Source organism: Armigeres subalbatus, chromosome 1, assembly GCF_024139115.2.
Source record: "Armigeres subalbatus isolate Guangzhou_Male chromosome 1, GZ_Asu_2, whole genome shotgun sequence".
NCBI lineage: Eukaryota > Metazoa > Arthropoda > Insecta > Diptera > Culicidae > Armigeres > Armigeres subalbatus.
Genome location: NC_085139.1, coordinates 92,996,724 through 93,023,405, shown reverse-complemented (window position 1 = coordinate 93,023,405; position 26,682 = coordinate 92,996,724). Strand labels below are relative to the sequence as shown.

Here is a 26,682-nt window from a genome sequence, read left to right as displayed (position 1 = left end):
ACAAGTTGTGAATTTGAAATTCCGATGATTTTCAGACCGGTGCATATCACTAATTGATGATTAGGAAGCCGCTAGACCTGTGACAAATTAATCGCGAACAATCTTGAAAATCGGTCAAATCACTGCAAAGGATGCAGACAAAAGCTCTAATTTTTATTAATTTTGCCTTCGGCGAAAGCAAGGATACAAACCCATAGATATAAAAATGAAATTCTAACTCAAGAAGAATATTGATGCATTTAAATGAAAGGCACTAGAAATATTTTTTCTGGAATTAATGTTACAATAAAACATAATTACATTATTAAAATCAAACAAATTTATCAAAAGATATTTGGTAGGTGGAGTTGCGAATACCTTCCTCTTAAATAACATCAAATACTTTTTTCAAGAAAAGTACGAACTGTTAAGAGCACCATCCCTGCACTGTCGTATGACAACTTTTCTACAGCATGACTGTCACTGTAAACTAGCAGGAAGATTTGCTAGAATAAACTAGAAGAAAACACGTTTAGATTTCTCTTCGCTCGCTAGATGATGTTGTTATCACCGGCAAATGGTTCGCCATTTCGTTGTATGGAAAAGCTCGAAGTGAACCATATTGTTGATATAATATATTTGGTGCCAAAAAGGGTTGAATAACGCTCTTTTTAAGACGCTACACGCGTTCAAGGCTTCCAGTAAGCATTTCGCTCTTTGAAGGAAGCACTACAATAGACAACGGACCAGTATGCAACGACTAAGGTGGGAATCGAACCCACACTCCACGGCACAATGCTATTGAATGCCTGTCGACACTAACCACATGGCCACGAAGCCCACCAAAATTAAAGACAGCAGCAATATACTCTTCAAATATGCCTTAAAATCATTAAAAGAACAACAGTACACAAACCGCCCACCACCCCCCTCCACCCATATATATCATTTAAATGGCTGGTCGTCGTGTGTGATATTGTTGTTCGAATAAATTGTGCCGCTGTTTGTGCATTATGGTGGATACTTGACTAAACTACGGGTGGAGTCAATGTTAGTCAAACTGCTTGACCGAGTGTACGCTGCAAAATACGCATTTTCATGCTATGGCGTGCCTTAGTAAGGAGAAAATAATTTGTAAAGCGGAAAAATCTTCTTCAGTATTCAGTCTGTGCGACCTCTAACACTGTTGTCGTTCAGGGAAAAATAGTTTGTATTCATTATGCTTATATGTCGTTCACGACCTCAGAAATCGGCTAGTTAATGGCAGAAGTTGGATGATTGAGAAAATTCCTAAATTATTTAGTTACAAAAAGTGGTTCGTCGATTCCTTGGCGTTGTAGTCACGTGCATGTTTTATGTTCATATTTAGAAGTTGAAAAAATGAGTTTTTTCTGCAGTCTGATATGTTTATGTCCCTATGAGTGTTTATCAAGAGAACATTTTCTTAGTTTTTCATTTGTCTTTATTTTAGAGGTTTTCAGCCATGGGCTGGCACACCTCTTATTTTCTTAGTTATCAAATAAGCATAAGAACATATGGAGACGCATGGTAAACATATGTGCATTGGTGATTAAACTTCTTATAACCAAACTTGTCGGAAAAATTCCAACACATCTATTTTATGAATAATTTGTGTGGCACTGTGTGTTAAGGAAAACCTGAACCTATGCACATGTTGGGAAGTACGTGTTTATGGTCGAAATGACGACTACCGCGATGAAGAAGTCTTCTGAACGATTGTCATAATTCTGCTAGTTTCATCCAGCTGTCCCTAGATGCTCATTTTTTGCTGGTTGCTGTTGACCTGGTAAACCAATTGGCTTCACCTCCAGGACAGTTTGGAGAATCTAGAACTTCTGCCTTGAACAAACTTGAATCATAAATCATACGCATGGGCTCTAGGGACGATAGTTAACCTATGAAATGTTTTTCAGTACTGTAAATTCTACTCACATTGAAACACATTATGTTTATCGAGATTCTAAATTTAGCATAACAACATTCTTACTAGGGGGGTCCCGTAGCGTAGTTGGCTACAAGTTCGCCTTACAAGCGGATGGTCATGGGTTCTAATTTCAGCCCCTCCACCAAACCCTCGTCAGTCGCCGGATCCGCAGCCCATACGGTGGCGTTTGGAGTCACGGCTGCCTGATGACGACAGACAACTTGTTCTTCTCGGAGGCATTCCTCCAACGTTACCTGGATAAATGGCAACCGAACAATGAAACGATCATTGGAGTGTGTATCCAATGGACAATGGACTCACGATGAGATGGACTGGCAACGACAACAATAATGAATAATGAAAATCTAAAAACAGTTTCTGTACAGCAGAATACCACAGTAAATCTCGGCACAGTAGCGGTTAAGAAACACACAGTGCCTACCAAATAAAGAAAGGAATAATAAAAAAACATCTTTACTCTTGCCGAATATTTATGAGAATCGTTCAGAAGACACCCGAAAACCAGCTGTTTGAACTTAGTAGTTCGCTTGATTTTCTGATCGCGCTATTCGCCATGTTAAACAAAAACACATATTTTCCAACATATAAGTAGGTTCAGGTTTTCCTTAAAACAAGTTGCAGAGGCGTCGCGTCCGCATGTGCAACCTGTGCACTGCACAGGTAGCAATGTTGTCCCGAACAGTTAAACTCTCGAAAGATTTCTTGTCATTCGTATCCAAATATATATTTGGATTATGTGCAGTTGTCATATGTTTTGTACAAATTTGACGATTAGGTATAAATAAATAATCGTAAAATATGCTCGAATTTTTTATAGGCGGCATGTGATCCATGTGATATGCATATGAGGCAACCGAAATGCTGCGATGGGGGCGCGTTATATTTTACTCTACGATACCGAAACGACGCACTGCCACATGTTGTCCATCACGTGCACTTTCAGTCGAGAACGGTTTGCCATGCATCATATACGCATTACTTTGTATGTGTAGGTCATCCGCTCTAACCGCAATCAGCGATGTATAGGTAGTCAAAGCGTTCGTCGCTAGCAGTGCACGGTTTGGTTCCGATGTCAAAAGCATATCGGTTTGGTGCCTATAGCGCATGCGCGATTGGATGAAGAGCGCGCAATCGGAACAAAATAGAAAGAAAAAAGAGGCGATGATTAAATAAATTTTCTGCTCTCTCAAAGCGTTTCATGGCGAAAGTCCGGCATTGCATAAGCCGAATAGGCACATCGGAGCAAAAGCATGTTTAATATTTTATACACCCAATATTTGTTTTTATTCCTCGGTTAACTTGAACTTTCATAGCTTTCATAGAACACCACCTGAATTTTGTTTGTTTTTTTGTGAATTTTTTCGACGCTAAAGGACTTAATCAAACTCAACCGTGTAAAAAAAAACTGGGTGTACTGATTGGGATTTTAGTTTATGAAGAATTTTTCGTCAAATCCAATATCCAAAATATTTGGGAGCTGATATTCTTATACAATGTGAACAACTTGAAAGGTTTATCCATGATTCATACAAATTAATGAAAAATTGCATGAGTAGATGTGTACGCTGATGGAGGGAGGTACACATCTGAAACTGTTCGACATCTGTACACGTGGTTCGAGAACAGGCCTTCCAGAAGAAAATTATTTATCAAAGTAATAAACTAAAAATGGAATAATTAATAATAGAGGAATGGATAGATTATAAACTTCATTGTACAGACGCCATTTTTCTGTTATGTATGTAATATCCGTCTAATCATTCTAAACATATTTTAATTTTCTGGTTAACATATAACAATAAAGACTCCTCTCATTTTACGAAATAACTTAAATTAAAACTAAAAGATACCGTTCCATTGAATAGATAGATAGATGTCTTATCCGTCTATTGAAAAGTATTATGATTCTCTCTCATGATGTTTCTTTTTTAGTTTGTTTATTTTTAATTTAAGGCGTTGAATTCGATAAATGGGATGTAGCTTAGAAGCAGATAGACGGAACGGGAAACACGCTTCAAGATGAATCGTTTATATTGGATGTGCCATTTCAGGTCCTTTTTATATGCGTTTTTCTCGAAATATATAAATTTAATTAAACGGTGCACAGGTTGAAGAATTGATCACGCGACGCCTCTGAAAAGTTGCCATACAAATTATTTTATTTGCAGTTGTCTTGGAATTTACCAAACAAGCTTAATCATAAGAAGTTGATGCACCAATGTACCATGCGTCTCCATATGCTTTTAGTTTTAAGCATTATCTGAATATGCAATCTTTTCATATCCTTACTTAGTCTGCCGCATGAGAAGCCAATGTTCTCTTGAAAAACGCTCATTGGGACAAAAACATATCAGATTGTCGAAATAACTCAGTATTTTAACTTCTCTGAACATAAAACATGCAAATGACTTCACAGCCACGAAAGCGATAAAAAATCACCATTTGTTTAATTGCAGAAATTGTCAATACTGTTGTGATCATAAGCAACTGTTACATTAGATCAGATGCTATATTTGTTAACAACTGTATAATTGCCAATAATCGACGTTTCTGGCAGGCATACACAAATATTTTTCTACTCGCGATGCGACTTGTGTCATTTATATACTTGTCATAAGACGAGTTAATACAATCCCATTGAATTCCACCACTTAATTGTATCTTGACAGATACGTATTTCGACCTCAACAGTAAGGCCGTCTTCTGAACTGAAGTCGAGTCAAGTACGAGACACTGAAGACGGCCTTACTGTTGAGGTCGAAATACGTATCTGTCAAGATACAATTAAGTGGTGGAATTCAATGGGATTGTATTAACTCGTCTTATGACAAGTGAAGACATTCCACTAAAAAGCTCAAAATAATTTTCTTAGTCATTTATATATCTGAGACGATCATAATCCTCAGTTCGACTTCGATCACGTAGTTATCTGTCAACAATGCAGAGAAAAAAATGCGAAATTCATCAACTCACCTTGCTTCAAAACTAAGTAGGAAGACACTAAAACTAATTAAAGTGCTTAAATTACATACAATTTGATTAGTGCAAGAAAAATGCGCTTGACTATCTAAACATTCTAGCTACTTATAATAGGTATGTGTGGAAATATTATCGTGTGAGCATTCCAACCAACCACCACAAATAAAAACAACTACTAAATCAATTCATACACTTTTTTACTACTGGATACAGGTACTGACCGTGACAAAAAAAATCTATGTTAGATTACACTTAAATCATCTGCTGATTTTCTTCATTTTATTGTCACAATTGAAAAACATCAATACACCTAAAGTTGTTTTCCTAATCGAATGTTATCTAATTAGCAGTTGGAAAATGTCTATCGTGATTTACCGGGTAGTTAGTTATACTGAGCTGAGCTCCTTGATTATACATCTACGTGTTATCGGTTAGGACTTTCTTCAGGTCCCAACAAACTGCGTCACAAAAATACAGAAATCCTAAGTTTAAAAATCATTGCAACTTAACTAGAGTGGAAAATCTACTGGCGGTAACATAAAAATGCATATAAACTAAAAAAAAGTCATCAGTTTGAGTTTTTTTTTCATTGTGTGTCTGTTTCCCTCTCGCGAAGATCTCCCCCGTCGCGTCGTCTCAAATCAGTCCAATTTCGCGAAGTGCGCCATCTACCGTCTCGTCCTGCGTAAGTACACATACAATAACAACAATGACAAAATAGGGTGCAATAAGGTGTATACTAAGTAGCTGGAGTAGAAGAATCATACCAAAACGCTGTCGGTGCGGTGTTGGTGGTGGTTGTGTGTGTGTTTGTGTGACTTTTTTACATATTTACAACCAATAGGACAACGGAACAACATTTTAAAGTAATGAGCTATTTACATAAATGTGTTTTGTATTGTTGAGCATGAAGAAATATGACTTCGACTGGTTTTGTTCTATTTTTGGATTGTGGTAGATCAATGTTCTAAAACGCCCATAAAAAATCATCTACTGAAGATAGAACAAAATCTGAAAAAGTAGTTATTTCCACATTTATACATAGTCGATGATAATTCGTCGCGCAAAACTTGTGGAAGAGAATTTGAAACACATGGAACTATTTCCGCATGCAACCCTCAAACAGATTAGGGATATTATACAGACATAAACACAATTAAAAATTTTACAGACACCGGTAAGTTTTGACAAAAAAATATGAGCAGAAATTTTTGGAAAATTATTAGAAAAAGTCTAGATAGAAAGTGTAATAGAGATTATAAATAGTTTGAGGCAATCTAGAATGAATAAATGAATTCTAATTGCTGTTTTTATGTTTTACCTACAGAACATTCTTAAAGATTTTGAAGAATCTTTTGGGGTATGGAAAATTAATTACAGATTGAATTTTACCAGAAGGGTCTAGAAAATCCAAGATGACCTTAAGCGATTAAATGCAGGAAATTTTGAGCTACAGCGAATATTGCAGGAGATTTTGTTGGAGAAACTGCATGAGGAATGTTTGTGAAATTTCCGTGAGATCTTTTAAAAAGATATTAAAAAGAACTACTCAAATTGATTTTTATGATCCATTGAAACGAAATTAAACTTGTGTTTTATACTTGGCTGATTTTTTGTTCAATGTAAGGTACTTAACGATTTGGACAAAATCAAACATTTTGAAGGCAAATCCCAGCCAAAAAAAAAATAAAAAAAAAATTTTTGATAAAGTTTTTTTTATAGTCAAATGATTAGCAGATATTTCCGGACCCATATTCCAGGGGCATTTTTTGTTGTCTTGGGGTGCCTTAACTGCCCCCAAAATATGCACACTCAGGAAACAAATACCCTTTATATTGGTACAGTAAAACGCAAAGATTCTGGATCACTGTAGTTGAATGACTGCAGGATGCAAAGTCGAACAGGAACAAAATTAATGGTTTCAGAAATGAAATATAAAAATCGCTTTATTGAACGCAATTCGGAAAACAGAAAACAAGAAGCGAAGGGCGGATTAAGTTTCTTCAATGTGTTTGGATACATGAACCAGACCTTTTACGCAACCGATTATAATCGACTATGATCCAACGGTATTATGTGGTAATATTTACAATGCTGTACAAGATTTGTATATTTTTTCTTACATTGGGAAAATGACTATTTTATCAGGTTTTGTTCTTTTAATGTCATTGCACCTGAACATAATTGCGCTCAAATTTATACAAAGCATTCTTCGGGTATAAAAAAATGGTCAGAATGTTAAATCTAAAAAAACTGTCAAAAAAGAACAAAACCTAATTTCGTCTCACTAATCAAAACAGATCTTTATTAAAGCGAATGCTTACTATTTCTATTTACAGGGCCAGGGTCTGGCTATGATTGGATAAGAGCATTGGAAAATTTCCATGATTTTTTTTTCTAAAGGATAATATTGACAATCTATTAAATTCTGAATGGGCAATTTTGTAGAACAAGAGCAGTAGAATAAAAATCGATTGCGCACATTTGAAAAAAGTTCATGGTTTTAATTTCCAATTGAAATTCTCATTTTGAAACAAAGCCAAACCCGACTTAAATCTATCCTATACTCAAATGGATACTACTCAAAAATAGCCTAAAGTATGCACGCGCTGTAAGTGTTTGTGAAGCGGTGTTCGACTCAAACTTGTGAACTAACGTTTTAAGAATATAAAAAAGGGTAAATGTAATTCTCCATCTGCTGACGGTCGTTATCGTACAGAAGTTCTTTCAAAGTTTAATTTTTGTAATTAACTCAAATAAAGCTTTCAAAAGAATTATATGCCCTTTGAACCAATACTTTTGATGCAACCATAATAAAATAACATTTAGGTCGTTATACAACACACAAATAGGCCATCTTTGAAACCACGTGCTTTTTAAGTCAATTTTAAGAGCACGGATTGATAAAACCATAACGCACATAATGGTGATACAATCGTAGAATCATTACTTACTGTACGAAAAGCATTATGTCGTATTTTAACTATTGAAGATGGGAGGGGAAATTAAAATTCACCACGGGACTGATTGTATAATCACCTTAAACAAACGATATGTTTGATATTTACCATTCCACTGGAAAAATAAATTCTCTGTGGATGTATGCGCCGATACAAAAATTGTCGGTGGCAGCGCTTGTCGTAATTTATTCGTTTGTTTCCCCGAGCTATTTTCAAGATTTTTCTGGAGTTTTTCTTGTACTTGTAATTGTAATTTTCGCTAGTAAAATATACGGAGCTTCCTAGGTAAATTATTTAAAGGTTTTCCGAAGTATCATATCTGAATTTCCCCCAAAAAATATTCTAAATTTACTGACGTCGTATAATTTTCACATAGAATTTCATCTGACTTCTCATGACAAATTTCTTGAGGAGATCGCAGCAAGCCATGCGCGCGGATGGTTGCTTCTGAATTTGCTGTCACGTTTTTGTTCGTTCCCGCACCAAAAAGATCGGCTGTGTGATAATATCAGACATACACTGCCGTGAATCGCATCAATAACGAATTGCTCAGAATAGCTCTGGAAGAGTGAAGTGAATTATTCGTGAATTATATATGGGTTAGATTGAGGATATACACACACACTTCTCATGACAATTTTCTAGAATTTCGGAGGTGCTTCTTTGAAAAATGAATGAAAAATCATTTGAATTTCCACGGAAAGATCGAAGTGCGCCGCGATCACGAGTGGACGCGATTTTTTTTCAATCGCTGCAGCACGGTATACAGAAAACAAGGTAGGCTCGTTAGAAAAATGACACTTCGAATGTGACGCATATTTTATTGCCACATGTTGGAGTACAAAAGTAAGGTAAGCATGCTGCGACCGTAGAGCATCGTCTCGGTCCAGCTTGTGCGAAAATAGCAGTGACGTCACATGCTTACATTCAAACTGAATGTTTACATACGTGATGAGCCGCCTTGTTTTTTGTATGCCGTGCGCTGCAATTTCTGTCATTTCGTTTTGGCCGGAAAAGTGAAAAATATCTGGATTTGAGAGGGGTAGCAGATTGTGATGGCGAATAGCTGTATTACGTTACGTTAAGCGTTACGTTTTTACGTGCTATGGTACTATTATGCACCTTCTGGAAGTAGACTAGACTAGGATTCCGACGTGAAACGGAAAAATTGTAACAAAACCAACGGCAGTCTTCCGATAACGTTGTCGTCGTTTTGATCTGCAGTACGGCTTAGTCTAGCCACTACTTCAACGATTGCTAGAGTAAGTAGACTGTTCGTAATCTTGATACAGTCGCGGAGGTAAGCAAGCTCATACTTATTTTATCTAATTTATACTTGAGTGATCGTGGCGGAATTTCGATCACTGTTCGAATTTTATTCGAATCAGAAAGTTTCGATTCAATTACTACGCCCTCCAATGGGTTTTACTCTTTTTTCAAATACACAAACGAGTTTCGAATTTTTCTTACGTAAAAAGTGTAACTTCCTCCACTGCCGCGATTCTCATAATCCCATGTCGATTTTTGACGATTTGTCATTTAAATCTTTAAAACTGATAAAATAATAGGCTTGCTATAACAGTCAGATTCCATATATTAAAACACTTTTGCACAGAAAATAAATATAATTATGGTTCTTTAACAGTTCCATACCATTGTATACAGATAATAAATATAATGCCAAATTTTTAATAGATTGCAGTTTTATCAATTTATTAGAATTTTATGCCGATTCTCCATGTAAAACGGGTTTGAAAAATTCAATGGCATATTACCCAAGTTGACATATGACGGTTATGCGACTGGGGGCGGTCCAGCACTTGTTTCTAGAGCGTTACACAAGTGGTGTGGTTTTATAACAGGATTCAAACATCGAAAGGCTTAAAATAATTAGAATTTATTGAAAGATTGGGTAATTTAGATTTGATACACGAGATTTTAGCTCGGTCTAGCCACAGGCGGTAGATTTTAATCTCAAAAACACTTTTAATGGGTATACATTTTTGATGTTGCTTTTGATTTCGAGGATTTATTTAAAGCTATATGTTGGCTCCACTTGATGGTTTTTCCCTGTTTCCCACCACAATTGTGATGGAGTTAATGAAAGTCTACATTTTTAGTTTTCTGATTATTTTTGCTTTTGCTGCCTAAATGCAGATAAGCAACTAAAATATTAATTTTTTTTTTCAAAAAATGTATATGGTTTCAAATTACTGATACACTACAATATTCATTCACTTGTAGAGAGCGTTATACAGGATGATGAAATTTTACTCCAAAGAGTGGAATAATATCGATATGCTCGATGTAAACGCATTGGAATTGTTCCTGAATAGAACCAATTTAATTTTAGCAGCGACAGCAGCACCCTTGGCATTAACAGGCAAAGGCACTTCCGCAGCTACAAAACTGACGAGCAGCTTCGCAGCCGCCGAACCATCCGCACTAGAGCATTGAGGCCACAATTCCGATGGGAGCAAAGTAGGATCAAGTGAGATCAAACGCGAAGCGCATGAGACATGTTCAAAGAAAGTTATTTGGATGGAGGAGTAACTAACCGGTGAGCACGTTCCAATTATTTACTTTTTACTTTCTTCGTCGCAATGGCTTTATAAAAACCTAAAAATTCATTTGAAAAAGTACCACTAAATACGTACAGGGCATCGTTTGCTTCTATTGCTGCGGATATTGTGGGAGTCCCAGGTATTCGGTTCACGCTTTAGTTAGCAACGGTGGCTCTTCTCGACCTTCTATTCCCTGAATAGTTAGTACGAATAAGGGCATCCTTGTGAAGTGTTTGCTGTTATGAACAACTAGTACATCCTATTCCCTACACTTTTTGAAGGAACATTTCTTGCTTCATAAGTGAATCCTTTTTGCAGTACCAGTCTTCGTAAAAAAGGGGACAATTGCGGAGCATGAGATCTGATCAAATTATTCGTAGTACTATTTGACCAACACCCCCAGCTGGGTGAGGGATAGAAGACGACACACACACAAAAATCATTTGAATTTCCACGGAATACTATTCTGATAACACTGGACGGCAAAATCTGATTTGTTTTGTATTCGCGATGCTCATAGGCATCATTTGTTTGATAGGAAAAATATATAATAGAGAGAGAGCGTCGCTTCTTGGACGTTGAAGTCGCTTTATGTTTTATGTTCATAGAAGCTAAAAGAAAGCATACGAACATATGGAGACGCACGGTAGATTTGTACATTATTGGTGCATCAATTTCTTATATGACTGAACTTGTGCATATGAGGCACATGATCAGCTCGAATACATGTTTCCTATCAGTGTTATCAACGGAAAAATCATAATAAATTCCAAGGAAAATTCTCTTGAATTTCCAATAAAAGTTATTCAGACTTTCCAGGAAAAGATCTGTTCGATCGCACATCGCATCATCGTTGCGTGGTTCAGCCAATGAAAGAACCGTGCGTGCAGTTGCCGTTCAACTGTGTGTTCCATTTATTCCCTCCTCGCGCCAATAGCGGTTGCTTTATATACGTTAGAATTGGCGGGCAGGAAATCCAATTAAATTTTAAATTTGAATGGTGTGCACATGTCCACAAATAAATGTAATGTCCGTACTCTGGTGTGTCCACACCATTTGTATAGAAAGCATCATCCGACCCAATCAATCCAATATAACTCCTTTTTACGGTTCCAAACGTGAATTAAGAAACTCCCAGGGTCGTTTCATGCGACTTACTCAATCGACGAAAATCAATGACGAAAGAGGTTTATCCACCACGGGTGAAACCAATTAGCTTAACCAACTTCACCTTTTCGAATCTCGGAAATATTTCAGCAAGTGAGGGTTTAGAAATTCTACCTTTTTCCGGGAATTTATATCGAAACAAGGATGATATGCAACGAAATGGAGGAACCTTTAGCAAACTTGATACTCAATCAAATAGTGAAATTAGTGTTATGAACTAGAATTCATTTTTGTACGCTTATTGAATTTGTTCACATTTAGTGTTTAATTTGTTTACTAGTTCCGTGATCACAAAAACCGTATGTCGCTCTGGTTTTGTTTTTATTTGGTATATAGCATGCTAAATATGTCAGAAGAGATCGTAGTAGATAAAGTAGGATAGGTCCTACTTTATCTACTACGATCTCTTCTGACATATTTAGCATGCTATTTACCAAACAAAAACAAAAGCAGCGCGACATACGGTTTTTGATGAGGTGTGGACTGACTCGCGATGATGGGGAACCACTGCATGGGACGGCATGGTAATTGTACTCGTGTTCTTTTGTCTCCTATTGCAGCCAATTTTGAGGTTAGATTCCTCCGTGTTTCGTATCAATGTCCCGGATACGACCCTTCGTGCGAATTGAATCCTTCTGCTGCGGATAACTCCAACGCAGAAATCACAGGGCTGGTTTCTGGCTCAGGGATAAACGATACACCCAAATTGTACTATCGGAAGTTGGTCAACCTAATGTTCGAAGAGCCTCCGGTTTAGAATGAATGACGAAGAGCCTCCGGTTTAGAATGGCCACTATGCCTATTTAGGCTGGCATTAATCACTTGGCATCATTATTTTCCCCTATTGTCCCACTATCGATTCGGTAGTAACCGTAAATTACCTTTTTTCCACAGATTCGTTCCAAGATCCACGTGAAATATATTCCGTTCAATTGCCACACAGCACCCTATACATTTAACACATTAATTTTTAGGTTATCTTTTATTAACACAACTAACATCTCTTTTTACCGTCTACTAGATTTTACTAACACTTGACTTTTATTGTTTATTATCCTCTGACTTTTAAGGACTAACTATTAACTCTGAAAGGTAAGAAAAAGAATTACTTAAGTTTCCAACATATAAGAATTGTAAAATCACTAACACTCGAATTTTAACGCGCCGCGCATTTCCAACTTGTTTGAGATATTGAGCCAGAAAGAACGGAATGGATATTTCAGTACCGCTTGAAGGCATCGGATCCCTGATATTCTTATCTGCACCTGCTCACCAGAAGTCGTTGAAAAAGTTGAAAAAAATAAATTACTCTCCCGAAAAAGCTCGTTTTGGCATCCAGTTAGAATATATTTCTCCACCCCTTCATTACTATCGCATTGGCAACCCGTTAACCAAGACGAACCTCTACCATAGAATCTAACCCCCAGATTCCAATAAAATTCCGCATGAGCTCGTGGCGAGTGCAGAGGTGTTCTCGGCTTGCAGATGGCGAGTGATTGCATCATCAGTTCCTTCCCATCCCCGATGCCGATAGACCGTGAGGACGTGGCCAGCGCCGTTATCGACCATTCAAAATACTAGAGCTCTCGGACTGTGCACATTGAAGTTTGAGCGCAAATCCCTAGCTTCCATCCATTGGTTCCTTGTGCAATTGCGATCACGAAGTATCAACTACGAAAGCCTCCTTTCAAGAGGCTCGGAAGCCTCCTTTCAAAAGGCTCAAAAGACTCCTTTCAAAAGGCTCGAAAGACTCCTTCCAAGAGGCTCGGAAACTTCCTTTCAAGAGGCTCGGTAGTCTTCTTTCAAGAGGCTCGAAAGCCTCCTTTCAAAAAATGCTCGGAAGCCTTTTTTCAAGAGGCTCGCAAGCCGCCTTTCAAGAGGCTCGGAAGCCTCCTTTCAAGAGGCTCGAAAGCCTCCTTTCAAAAAATGCTCGGAAGCCTTTTTTCAAGAGGCTCGCAGGCTGCCTTTCAAGAGGCTCGGAAGCCTCCTCTCAAGAGGGTCGGAAGACTCCTTTCAAGGGGCTCGGAAGCCTCCTTTCAAGGGGCTCGGAAGCCTCCTTTCAAGGGGCTCGGAAGCCTCCTTTCAAGGGTCTCGGCTGCCTTCTTTCAAGGGGCTCGGAAGCCTCCTTTCAAGGGTCTCGGAAGCCTTTCGAGAGGCTCGGAAGCCTCCTTTCAAGAGGCTAGAAAGCCTCCTTTCAAAAGGCTTGGAAGCCTCCTTTCAAAAGGCTCGGAAGCCTCCTTTCAAAAGGCTCGGAAGCCTCCTTTCAAGAGGCTCGGAAGCCTCCTTACAAAAGACTCGAAAGACTCCTTTCAAAAGGCTCGGAAGATTTCTTTCAAAAAATACTCGGAAGCTTTTTTCAAGAGGCTCGCAGGCTTTCAAAAGGCTTGGAAGCCTCCTTTCAAAAGGCTCGGAAGCCTCCTTTCAAGAGGCTCGGAAGCCTCCTTACAAAAGACTCGAAAGACTCCTTTCAAAAGGCTCGGAAGATTCCTTTCAAAAAATACTCGGAAGCTTTTTTCAAGAGGCTCGCAGGCTGCCTTTCAAGAGGCTCGGAAGCCTCCTTTCAAGAGGCTCGAAAGCTTCCTCTCAAGAGGCTCGGAAGCCTCCTTTCAAAAAAGGCTCGGAAGCCTCCTTTCAAAAAAGGCTCGGAAGCCTCCTTATAAGAGGCTCGGCAGCCTCCTTTCAAGAGGCTCGGTAGCCTCCTTTCAAGAGGCTCGGAAGCCTCCTTTCAAGAGGCTCGAAAGCCTCCTCTCAAGAGGCTCGGAAGTCTCCTTTCAAAAAAGGCTCAGAATCCTCCTTTCAAAAAAGGCTCGGAAGCCTCCTTTCAAGAGGCTCGGAAGCCTTCTTTCAAGAAGCTCGGAAGCCTCCTTCCAAAAGCTTGAAAGACTCCTTTCAAAAGGATCGAAAGACTCCTTTCAAGAGGCTCGAAAACTTCCTTTCAAGGGGCTCTGAAGTCTTCTTTCAAGAGGCCTCCTTTCAAAAAATGCTCGGAAGCCTCTTTTCAAAAAAGGCTCGGAAGCCTCCTTTCAAGAGGCTCGGAAGCCACCTTTCAAGAGGCTCGGAAGCTTCCTTTCAAAAAGCTCGGAAGCCTCCTTTCAAGAGGTGCGAAAGCCTTTTTTCAAGAGGCTCGGAAGCCTCCTTTTAAGAGGCTCGAAAGGCTCAAGACTTTCATAAGGCTCGGAAGACTCCTTTCAAAAAATGCTCGGAAGCCTCCTTTCAAGAGGCTCGGAGGCCTCCTTTCAAAAGACTCGAAAGACTCCTTTCAGAAGGCTCAGAAGACTCCTTTCAAAAAATCCTCGGAAGCCTTTTTTCAAGAGGCTCGCAGGTTGCCTTCCAAGAGGCTCGGAAGCCTCCTTGCAAGAGGCTCGAAAGCCTCCTCTCAAGAGGCTCGGAAGCCTCCTTTCAAAAAAGGCTCGGAAGCCACCTTTCAAGAGGCTCGGAAGCCTCCTTTCAAGAGGCTCGAAAGACTCAAGACTTTCAAAAGGCTTGGAAGACTCCTTTCAAAAAATGCTCGGAAGCCTCCTTTCAAGAGGCTCGGAGGCCTCCTTTCAAAAGACTCGAAAGACTCCTTTCAGAAGGCTCGGAAGACTCCTTTCAAAAAATGCTCGGAAGCCTTTTTTCAAGAGGCTCGCAGGCTGCCTTTCAAGAGGCTCGGAAGCCTCCTTGCAAGAGGCTCGAAAGCCTCATGTCAAGAGGCTCGGAAGCCTCCTTTCAAAAAAGGTTAGAAAGCCTACTTTCAAAAAAGGCTCGGAAGCCTCCTTTCAAAAAAGGCTCAGAATCCTTCTTTCAAAAAGGCCTGGAAGCCTTCTTTCAAGAGGCTCGGAAGCCTCCTTCCAAAAGCTTGAAAGACTCTTTTTAAAAGGATCGAAAGACTCCTTTCAAGAGGCTCGAAAACTTTTATTCAAGAGGCTCTGAAGTCTTCTTTCAAGAGGCTCGAAAGCCTCCTTTCAAAAAATGCTAGGAAGCCTCTTTTCAAAAGGCTCGAAGCCTCCTTTCAAGAGGCCTGGAAGCCACCTTTCAAGAGGCTGGAAGCTTCCTTTCAAAAGCCTGGAAGCCTCCTTTCAAGAGGTGCGAAAGCCTTTTTCAAGAGGCTCGGAAGCCTCCTTTTAAGAGGCTCGGAAGCCTCCTCTCAAGAGGCTCGGAAGCCTCCTTTCAAGAGGCTCGGAAGCCTCCTTTCAAAAGGCTCGAAAGACTCCTTTCAAAAGGCTCAAAAGACTCCTTTAAAGAGGCTCGGAAACTTCCTTTCAAGAGGCTCGGAAGACTCCTTTCAAGAGGCTCGGAAACTTCCTTTCAAGAGGCTCGGGAGCCTCCTTTCAAAAAATGCTCGGAAGCCTTTTTTCAAGAGGCTCGCAAGCCGCTTTTCAAGAGGCTCGAAAGCCTCCTCTCAAGAGGCTCGGAAGCCTCCTCTCAAGAGGCTCGGGAGCCTCCTTTCAAAAAAGACTCGGAAGCCTCCTTTAAAGAGGCTCGGAAGCCTCCTTTCAAGAGGCTCGGGAGTCTTCTTTCAAGAGGCTCGGAAACATCCTTTCAAGAGGCTCGGAAGCCTTCTTCAAGAGGCCCGGGAGTCTCTCTTTTCAAGAGGCTCGGAAGCCTCCTTTCAATAGGCTCGGAAGCCCCCTTTCAAGAGGCTCGGAAGCCTTCTTTCAAGAGGCTCGGAAGCCTTCTTCAAGAGGCCCGGGAGTCTCTCTTTTCAAGAGGCTCGGAAGCCTCCTTTCAAAAGGCTCCTAAGCCTCTTTCAAGAGGCTCGAAGGTTTCTTTCAAGAGGCTCGGAAATCTCCTTTCAAGAGGCTCGGAAGCCTTCTTTCAAGAGGCTCGGAAGTCTCATCTCAAGAGGCTCGAAAGCTTCCTCTCAAGAGGCTCGGAAGCCTCCTTTCAAGAGGCTCGGAAACCTTCTTTCAAGAGGCTCGGAAGCTTTCTTTCAAGAGGCACGGAAGCCTCCTTTCAGGAAGCTCGGAAGTCTACTTGCAAGATGCTCGGAAGCCTCCTTGCAAGATGCTCGGAAGCCTTCTTTCAAGAGGCTTGGAAGCCTTTTTTCAAGAGGCTCGGAAGCCTCCTTTCAAGATGCTCGGAAACATCCGTTCAAGAGGCTCGGAAGCCTTCTACAAGGGGCCCGGGAGTCTATCCTTTCAAGAGGCTCGGAAGCCTCCTTTCAAGAGGCCCGAAAGCCTCCTCTCAAGAGGCTCGGAAGTCTCCTTTCAAAAAAGGGTCGGAAGCCTCCTTTCAAAAAAGGCTCGGAAGCCTCCTTTCAAGAGGCTCGGAAGCCTTCTTTGAAGAGGCTCGGAAGCCTCCTTTCAAGAGGATCGGAAACATCCTTTCAAGAGGCTCGGAAGCCTTCTTCAAGAGGCCCGGGAGTCTCTCCTTTCAAGAGGCTCGGAAGCCTCCTCTCAAGAGGCTCCAATGAATATTTGGAAATCCAGAACATTCTTTGACTAACTCAGAATGATTACTCGCAGAAAATTGAAAAAATTTCACGGTAAAATACAAAAGATTTACTTAAGTGACTCCAGGAAGACGACTCCCACATCATGATTTCTCGGGGAAACAAACGCATTGATAAATTAAGACAAACGCCACCGACGACGATTTTCAGATTGGCGCACATCTCTAAATACAGTTACATATTATGTATTAAGTAAAACAAATTGGCCACACTTTCTGTTCCGGAAGTATTAGAAACAAATTATATATTCTTTTTTTTAGAGAACTGAATACGATAACCACCGCAAAATGTTTTCTTTATTTATTGAATCCGTGTATAAGAAACGCATGGAAGGGAATAGGTTAATTTTGTAGGGGCATATAAAGGAGTTGGTATTACGAAACAGAAGACGAGTTAAATCAGAAACCAAAGAATCTGAAGAGGAAAATACGAAATACGGCAGGCCGTAAGTATTGGGCGTATGTTTACTCTTTCTTTTTATTGATTGAACGAAAATAAATTTGGCATAACTTGAATACATGCTATCGTTATTTGAAATACTATTCTGTATAAATGTTCCCCATTTTATTCAGCGAATTGAAATTGTCATATAATGTATTACTGTGTATCAGTGTTGCTGAGGTGTATTTCTTTATTCTAATATGGACTATTATATTATTTATTCTGATGAATTCTCTTAACTAATCCTAGGAAATGCAACTCCACTATAATTTTTTTAGGCACAAATGCAGTTTGATTTTTACGTTGATTCTTTCAAACGATGAACATAATATTTCGCTTAAGACTAACTAAGCCTATCAAAAATTGATTATTATTCAAACAAGAGAAAAGTTCGTCATGTTCAAAATGTGTTTATTAATATGTTGTCAGTAGAAACAAAATAAATTGAAAAGAATGCAAAACTGAAAAAAGGCAAAACTAATAAACTAATAAAATAACAAAAAAAAACAAAAATTATTGTTAGACTGTTGCATTTTCTTCCGCTGAAAACTGTACAAACCTAGCGCGGATTTCCACTCTTTCCACACTTTCCACTCGTTTCGGCCATTGTGACATCAATCAATCATTAGAACAATAGAGCAGAAGGCGGAAATTTGGGGGAAAAAACAATCAACACGCGCCTTAAGTTGGTGATTGTATGTGTTTGTGTGTTTCTTTGTGTTAGTAAATCCAAAAATAATCTTCCTCATCTAAAACCTGAAACAAAGAAATTCAACAAGCGTTCCAATTTCACTACGATACGGGCTATTTTAGTTGGCAAAAGTTTAGGAAAAAGCAAAATTTTAAACAAGTCCAAATAGAATGAAAACGAAAAGTGACCATACCTCCATTTGCGTATACTTTTGCAAGCGACCATCAACCCCCGCTAGCGCACCTTGACGTCGTCGTTACAGGAAGCGGCGCGTGTGCAATATCGGAGCAAATATTGCAAACAAAAACCCCTCGGACCGCCACAAGAACCAACAACGAGACACCGGTTTTTGTTTTCAAATCAGGGGGCAGTATATTTACAGCATCCAATAAATGGTAACTTTACAACCTTTTCCTATGATCTACCGCCGAAATACGTAACAGTTGAACAGAACTTATGAACGTAACTTGACTACACATTTACCGGAATAAAAGGAACAACGCACACGTTCAGCGGGCTAGCAGCGGTCATTGCCTAAATCTAAGTAATGTTCGACATTTTTTTTGCATTATTCTCTAGGAATCCGGCTCCCTCTGCTCTCGTCGTGTCATGATCGTTATCAGATTCAAATAAATCGCGAAGAAAGAGAGAAACAATAGAGACAGGGATTGTAAAACTCGCCTTAAGCAATTTCAGATCTATGTGGGGAATAATGTCAGTAACTATCAGTTGAGGGTTTCGTTTAGGTCCTGATGTGCGCACATTTTGGGGTAGTTGAATCGGATTTTTTCGGGCGCGGCGTTTTGAGTGTTCGTGTATCAATGACATGGAAGAGACAGAAAAAATAGAGAAGAAAATGGAGAAAAAACGAAATTCGGATTCAAGACCACTACGCTAAGGATATTAGTTTGTAGGAAAACAAAAGAAAATGCCTAAGAGTAAGCTTTGATTTGAGTGCGCAATTGCAGGCAAAACCGGTTGCGAAGCAAGCAAAACTGACAACTGTAATTGAAATTCTATTGATTTGAACAGGGCAGAACAACTTGAGTTAGACCCTAGATCATATTCATCTGGAAACAAAAGTACACGACACAGTGAACTCAAACCATCAACATGGCATCATCATGATGATGGCGCAGCTAAGCGGAAAACCAAAGTTTATGATGGACGATTCGTCCAGTAGATGAAAAAACCATTTAATCACGAGACAAACGACACATCGCCAGTGTTGACTCGATCGGGAAGCTTTTTCCTTCGGGCAATTTCTCTTGCACCTTAACCATTTAATCTACGAAGGACCTTCGTCGGCGTCAGCAACTTAGCGGCTACTACTTAGCTTAGTTCGTGAAGAAAATGGATAGATTTAACAGCGACGATGCGGTGATAACAATCTAGAAAATAAGGATAATTCGTGAATTCCCAACAATGAATCTAATCGTAAAGACTTCATTGAAGTACCACATCTTCTATAGCTGCGGAGACAGAGCAGAACGTGGTGTTGATTGATGATTGGGAAGCGGATGAAACGAGTTGCATATTCGGTAGGAGCTGGTAAGCAACCTAATAATTGTGTTGAGAATGAAAGGCAAATTATTCAACTACAGCCTGATCGGCATCTATGCCCAAAGAACAATAATCTCGATGACATGATGGACACCTTCTATGAGAGCTTTGATTAGGCCTACTGAAACTGCGATGTCCTACAGAGGGCATTGTAGTGTAGTTTCAAAGATGTGGGTACTACTATCCTCCGTGACGAAGCAACAGAATGATGCAGTAACAACAGTAAGGTTTAAAACGAAGATCATATTTTACCAAAATGGTCATTTACACATCATGTTACGGTCACTGGAAGCACTGGTGGAGTCCTGGAGTTGTTACCTCAGTAGTCCAACCCTGTCAATGAACGCCATCATCCTTCGTAAACATTAAAACGTCGTTACATCGTGGACTCCGTGTTATATCCAACTAAAACTGCTACGATTGATTCTGACAGGATGTAGTGAGCAACAACACTGTGTTTAAAGCATAAGGTAGATTCAGTAGGGTATCAGTACGAGAAGAAATTATGAATCAGAACAGACCTTGAAGGTAGGCCTGCGCTTAAGTTAACTTATTAAAATCCGTGATAACCTACGTTATACGTTTCTTCAGAAGCACAGTTGAAAAACCCTTACGTCCGACTCTATAAATCTTCTTTTCTAGCTTTGAGCTACATACACTCAATAGGGGGTCGCTAGACAGAATTTCACCCGGTTTCCGAACAAATCTCAAAGATTTACCCCCACTAGTTGGATTTGGGTACCCACTAAGCCACTTCCCAGAAAGAAAGCCAGAGACAAGTCGTAATGATTGCAAAGTCTGCCGGAGGTCTAACGATGTAGACTGTTCCACTACCGATGCGTAGCAGTGACCTCAGCCGTGGTCAACGAAAGCTGGATGTGCGTTGGATGCGACTTTGCCATTGTCAATACGGATCGTTACCATCGTGTCCTCGGGAACGACTCTGGATCGTTACCAGCGATGAGCTCATCGTCAACCACGGTGCCGTTTTCAATGAATTCGGAATTTCGCTTTTACGGCGTCTTACAACGTGTCGTGTCATCGACAGCACTTCTATCGTTACCGCCCGTAATGGCATTAGGGGGACATCCTCCAGTAAATTTCACTCCTGCACGCTATCGTATGTGGTGGACCCTTCACAGCATCAGTTGATGGCGAGGCAGGTCTTGCCAACGGACCTCCAACCATTCCGAGGAGATCCAGAAGATTTTCCATTATTCTATAGTACATACGTGAACTCCATAAATGCGTACGGCTATTCCAATGTCGAGAATTTGACATTCGCTGACTATATGTCTATGCTGGTGACTGCTGCATAGATGTCACTATAATAGGTCAAACAGAATGGATACGTTTGCGTGCGTTTTGACAGTTTTCCCGTAGGAACGCACGCACGCAAAGGTATCCATTGTGTTCGGCCCATAACAACGGAATGTAAGCAGTTGCATCCGAGTAGGTCGGATCGTGGCAATGAGGAAAATTTCACCAATTCCACCTAGCCAGCAAACTATCCAAGAAGGAAGGCAACCAAGAAGATGAACTGAAAAAGAAGGAGTCCAAAGAGATGTTGTGTTTGGCGTACAACGGAAGCAGCCACAAAGTGAAAGATTGTTCAACGTGCAAAATGTGGGAGCTTGAAGGCCGTTGAAAGATCGTCCAAAATCACCACCTCTGCCGCACGGGCCTAGCAAAGCACGGACGACGCTCCTGCAAGCTGCAAGCTCACTGTGCCATGGACTACTGCCAGCAACGACACCATCGGCTTCTGCACTCTTGAGCACCTAAGCATCAACCACCACGCAAAGAAGAACAGACGTCAGTGAAACAACGCGAGTCCCCTAAGGACGGACTGCGTGCTCATCATGGTACATTTCGAATCCTTCCCGTAAAGTTGGTATGGAAGGGTAAATGTGTAGAAACTTTCGCGATCCTGGATGACGGATCGGACATGACTCTGGTCGAACAGGCAATTGCTGATCGATCGATGACGGTGAACCACTTCCCCTTTGTCTAACATGGTCCAGTAACGTAGCTCGACAGGAACCTAAGTCTCAACGGATGTGTTTGGAGGTCTCTGGAGAAAGGAAAAGGCGAACTGTTCACGCTGTACGACGCATGGACAGTCGCTAGCCTCAATCTTCCGAAACAAACGTTGAACTACGAAGATTTGTTAAAGTACATCCATCTTCGAGGCTTACCAGTCTGTAGCTACGAAGCAGCCACACCTAGGATCCTCATCGATTCTAATAATGCTAGCTTTATTGCAACACTGAACTTACGTGAAGGCGATCCTCCAGCCAGAAAGACAAGTCTTGGCTGGTAAATTTATGGATACACCGCTGAGGGACAAAAGGCAACAAACTTCACGCTGCACGTTTGCGAATGTCAAGGTGATCACCAAGCTAACCAAGAGCTGCATGATCTCGTCTAGTGACACTTCACGGTGGATAGCGTTTGGTGTCTTAGCGGACAAGGGTTCGGAATCTATGGAGGACCAGCGAGCCCGTCAGATTTTGGAAACAACAACGAAGCGCATTGGTACTAGGTTCGGGCCGGCCGGAAGGCAGGGCTGGAATCTATGGCGGTGTGACCGAGTAAATTTCCACAATAGTTTCCCCATGGCAAACCGTCGTTGGGAATGTTTTTAAAGAAGGATGAGTAGAGACCCAGAGCTGCAGGCGAGCCTAAAGCGGTAATCCACTGAGTATATCGGCAACACCACTCGTAGCCATTGAAAACATAAGTGATGGATGTAGACAGCCTTAGCGCCACATGCTCTCCCTGTCAGGCCCAATACACACACGTGAAGAATTGGAGATCTTCCGATGCCCTTCTGCAACGAGTCGAGGAAACTAAGCGACTCAAACTGGATGTCATCAATCCCACTAGTACTCGGTTTTGATAAGGATTTTTCCTACTAGAAATGCTACAAACTGTCGGTAGCGGCGATGTTGCGATTTGATTCAAGTTGATGTTGTTTTTGTATGTATCCATCCATATCATACGTTTGATAGGGATTGTGTGACACTCCTTCACCGCCTTGGCTAGCGTCGCTCCTATAAGGGCCCCAATCAGCTCCAAACATAGAACAGATAGTGACTTCAACGGTGTCACCTTTGCCTTGGCCATAACTAGCGTAACGCGCAATTTCCCGTTGATCACGATCCGATAGTAGGCTGCGCAAGCATATGCCTCTTCGCTCGCATCTGTAAAAACGTGAAGCTCTACCGGATCAATACCAACTGCACTAAATTGCGGAAAATAAGCTATAGATAGTCTCATCTCGCCAACATTTTCGAACAGCTTCGTCTATCGCATCCAGCGCGCACAGACTACTTTGTCTACCTCGTCGCCCCACTTCGTCTGGTTGCGCTAAGTATCTGGGATGTTCATCCTGCCCTGCATCGTGATACTTGAGAACCGAAGATACTCATTAAGCAGTGCAAAATGTTCCGCTTCGTTAGCGCAATCCTCTCCAGCTGAAACTCTGTGGAAAAAGCGAGAACGTCTTTTTTCAGGAGCCATGGCAGTTCCAAAACTCGTTCCGCTCCGTTTTCTGCTTCGATAATATGTTCCAACCCAGCACAGCCCTGCCGACGACGCAGCAAAGTGGGGAAAAGAACCTAGTACAGATGTGACGTCCTGCTGCTTTCTAGGGCCCGAATTTCTTTACCGATCTGAAGCGGAATGGCCTGAGCAAAGGTCGACAGAATCGCTGAATACAGAGGAAGAACTACGGACCTGCCTAATACATCAACAACGTCAAGTTGAGGACGTGTAACAAATCAACAACTTCCCCAAGTAGAATCATCTCTGCGAACAGCGGCATAAGAGAACTGTTACCGCAGGAGCAAGAAGCAGACACTAGTAACAGGGCACTTGAAACAGGAGGAATTACTCAAAGCAGAGACTAGCCTTTGGTCAACAGTGCAGCAGTCAGCGTATCCAGTTGATTCAAAAGTAAAAGATTGCTAATGTCCTTCCTGTTCGCGTGACTAACATTTAGGTTACATTGACCTGGCAACCAAAGAACCGGTACTACCATCTCACCAAGCTCATCATCGACTGGTACCATTGATTGCCGAAATCGGCACGCCACCCATGCGAGAATTAAAACGAAGTTCGTCAGCAGTTCCATGTCTCCAACCTTCGTACGTTGGTTCGACGGCTATCAAAAGATTGTCACTCCTGCAAGATCACCAAAGCTATTCCAGCAACTGTATGGCGATAAGAGCCCGGATGACGAGACGCAGTGGACGATCGTGTCGGAAGCTGACCACCACCATTTCATTAGACAGCGACAATTAGGAAGCCTTAACGCCTACCTCTTAGAACGTTGTCGGAGCCAATGAAGGTTACGCGTTCAAATTGGAGCTTGGCCAAGCAGCTCGTGGACAAGTTCTGGCGGCGTTGAATTCGCGAGAACCTTCCGACGATTGCCAATATGACCAAATGGTTCAGCGACGCAAAGAATCTAGCTGGAAACGATCTAGTGCTGATAGTCGACGAAGGTCATCGCAACCTGGGAGGGAGGAATAGATTCAAAAACTGTCTAAGTCAAGCCGAGCCGAAATTTAGCTGCAGAGTAGAAGAAATCAAAACTGTCGACAAGAAAATTTTCTAAGGCAATATAACAACAATAACACGCAAAACAACATTTGGTCATTTCAGGTGGCGCCTAGGTTGATTGTTCTTTCTTTCTTGATGAAATTTGTGCCTGAAGACAGTATTTATTTAGTTTGATGTGCAGTATCGAGATCTCCCTCCCAGATCGCAACGGCTGGATTAGAGGTCAGGTTCTGACGGTGATTCCTGACAGGGATGGACGAATTCCTCAAGCTATTATCCGAACAACAACAGGGGTATTCAAGCGTCCGATAACCAAGCTAGCAATGCTTCAGGTTGAACGAGATAGTAACGGAGACTCGGTAGTAAGACCGGCGGTTCGTTACGGGTCGGGGGATGTTACGGCCACTGGTAACACTAGTGGAGTCGAGTGACAACCCCTCAGCAGTTCAACCCTGTTCATGAACGTCAAGCCCAAAACGTCATCTTCTTTCCTAAACATTAAAACGTCGTTGCATCGTGTGTCTCCGAGAAGTGTTAGGGGGGTGGGGGTAAAATGGACAGGGTGGGTCAAACGGACAGGAGTCCCGTTTCAGCTAAATCGTTACAAATTTAGCACTCCATCAGTAGATCTTATTGCTTGTTTCAAATTATGAGTGTAACATGTTTTACTACATTCAAATAATGAAAAATATTATGTATATTAAAAATTTAATGTAAACTATGGCTGAAATGCCATGGTGATCTAATTTTTTGTGCAGTATTCAAGCTTTTAAAACAAAATTCGGCAAAACTAATCCGCATGATCTTTTATCTCAAAATTCGTTTTTTGAGATTTTTTTAAGAAATTGGATCATTGTGGAGTAAAACGAACACGTTCTGTTGTGGGTAATATTGACCATATGAAGTACTTACATTTATTTCAACGAAATTTTATTTTGAAAAGTTTGAATTGTTTACCTCCAAAAACACCAAGCATTCATTAGGAAATTCGAATTTCCGAGTTTTGTTCAGACAAATCGCATTTTAAGTGATTATTATTCGTGTAACATGCTTTAAAAAAACATTGTAAGTTACCAATAAATTAATTATTATTATTTATCCAACATTTTTATTTTAAGAGGCTCATTTTAGAGATGCTTAGCCTATGCATACAAATCATCAACTTAATTCACTGTTTTAAGTTTAATTTCTTAACATGTCTGTTTTACCCACACACTTTGTCCATTTCACCCGCTTACTTTTAAATCGAGATTTTTTCATTCTGATTTTCATTGTCAAAAAAATCACTAAATTGACATCAAGCCATCGTAGTTATTCTATTCAAGATTCACGTAAGTGGTTTAGGTCCCCAATATCACGACGTTTTCCTTGTGAAAATGACGCGATTCCTTAGCAAGTCCATATTACCCCCAGCCCTCCCATATCCAACTAGAACGTGCAATTTTCTTATAAATTAAAATTTATAAGTTATAATTAATTTAAAATTAGATTTACTGCTACGATCGATTTTGACAGGATCCATTAGGCAACTAAACTGTAGGTATTTAAGACACAGCGTAGATCCAGTTGGGTATCAGTACGGGAAGAAATTAGAAATCAGAACGTTATACGTTATACGTTCCTTCAGAAACACAGTGGAAAAACCCTTGCGACCGACTCTGTGAATTTGTTTTGGATGACTAAGGGTGAAACTAAATGTAGGTAACCTATTCGTTCCGATAACTGCGAAACCAGTCGGACAGATGGTAGATGGTAGAAATACAAATTATGCCAGCATTTTTCAAGTTTATCGTGTTGCTATTTCGGCAAATCCGGAAACCACAATTTTCTGTTTTTGGTGTTGCTTTTGGTGACATTATTTATTGATTTTTGAATTGGCAAGTTTTGATTCAACTTAGCGGAATATATTCAAGCACGAGTGGAAAGCGCGTGGAATGATGTATCTGTTCTATTCTACTTTTCCTACCCAGAGCGTACCGCGACAAACTACAAACATACAAGACATTATTTTATCTATCAGCTTTATTTTTTCTACAGCTTCGCAAAAAAAAGTCAGCATATAGCACCATTCCTTAGATTAAAATTAGTGAAAAGTGGCACCTTAAGCGAGCTATAACTGTATCGAGAATAAAAAAAATAAAGATTACTGTCACTACATGCCTGGGTATCTACTCCTTCAAACCCAATGCAGAATGCACCAAACCCATGGAATATAAAGTGGATGGGGGAAGCTTATGTACTAAGTCTAATCTAAAGTTGTTCGAATTGATAATGGTTGAAAGTAACAGACTCGTTTGTAATCAAATGAAAATTTGCATAACAAATTTGATTTTTAAATATATTTTATTTTTATAATTATAGCAATGTAC

At 40.5% G+C, this 26,682-nt stretch overlaps 1 protein-coding gene across 4 annotated transcripts in view; it reads right to left on the bottom strand.

The window, feature by feature from the left end:
• Positions 1–26,682, bottom strand: part of LOC134202549 (AP-1 complex subunit sigma-2) — a 59,733-nt gene that overhangs the window by 10,520 nt on the left and 22,531 nt on the right. The window contains exons 5-6 of one of the 4 annotated variants that reach the window (XR_009977267.1): positions 18,375–18,930; positions 17,645–18,246 (exon numbers count right to left, since the gene is read on the bottom strand). The exons of 1 other annotated variant lie outside the window; for it this stretch is intronic. Coding sequence is in view for 2 of the 3 variants with exons in the window: in XM_062677560.1 (XP_062533544.1) it covers positions 5,561–5,605 (45 nt within the window). In the remaining variant the exon portion in view is untranslated. Of the gene's footprint in view, positions 1–5,104; positions 5,606–17,644; positions 18,931–26,682 lie in introns of those variants that run through there. 2 more of the 4 variants (XM_062677560.1, XM_062677569.1) reach the window with 2 other exon arrangements.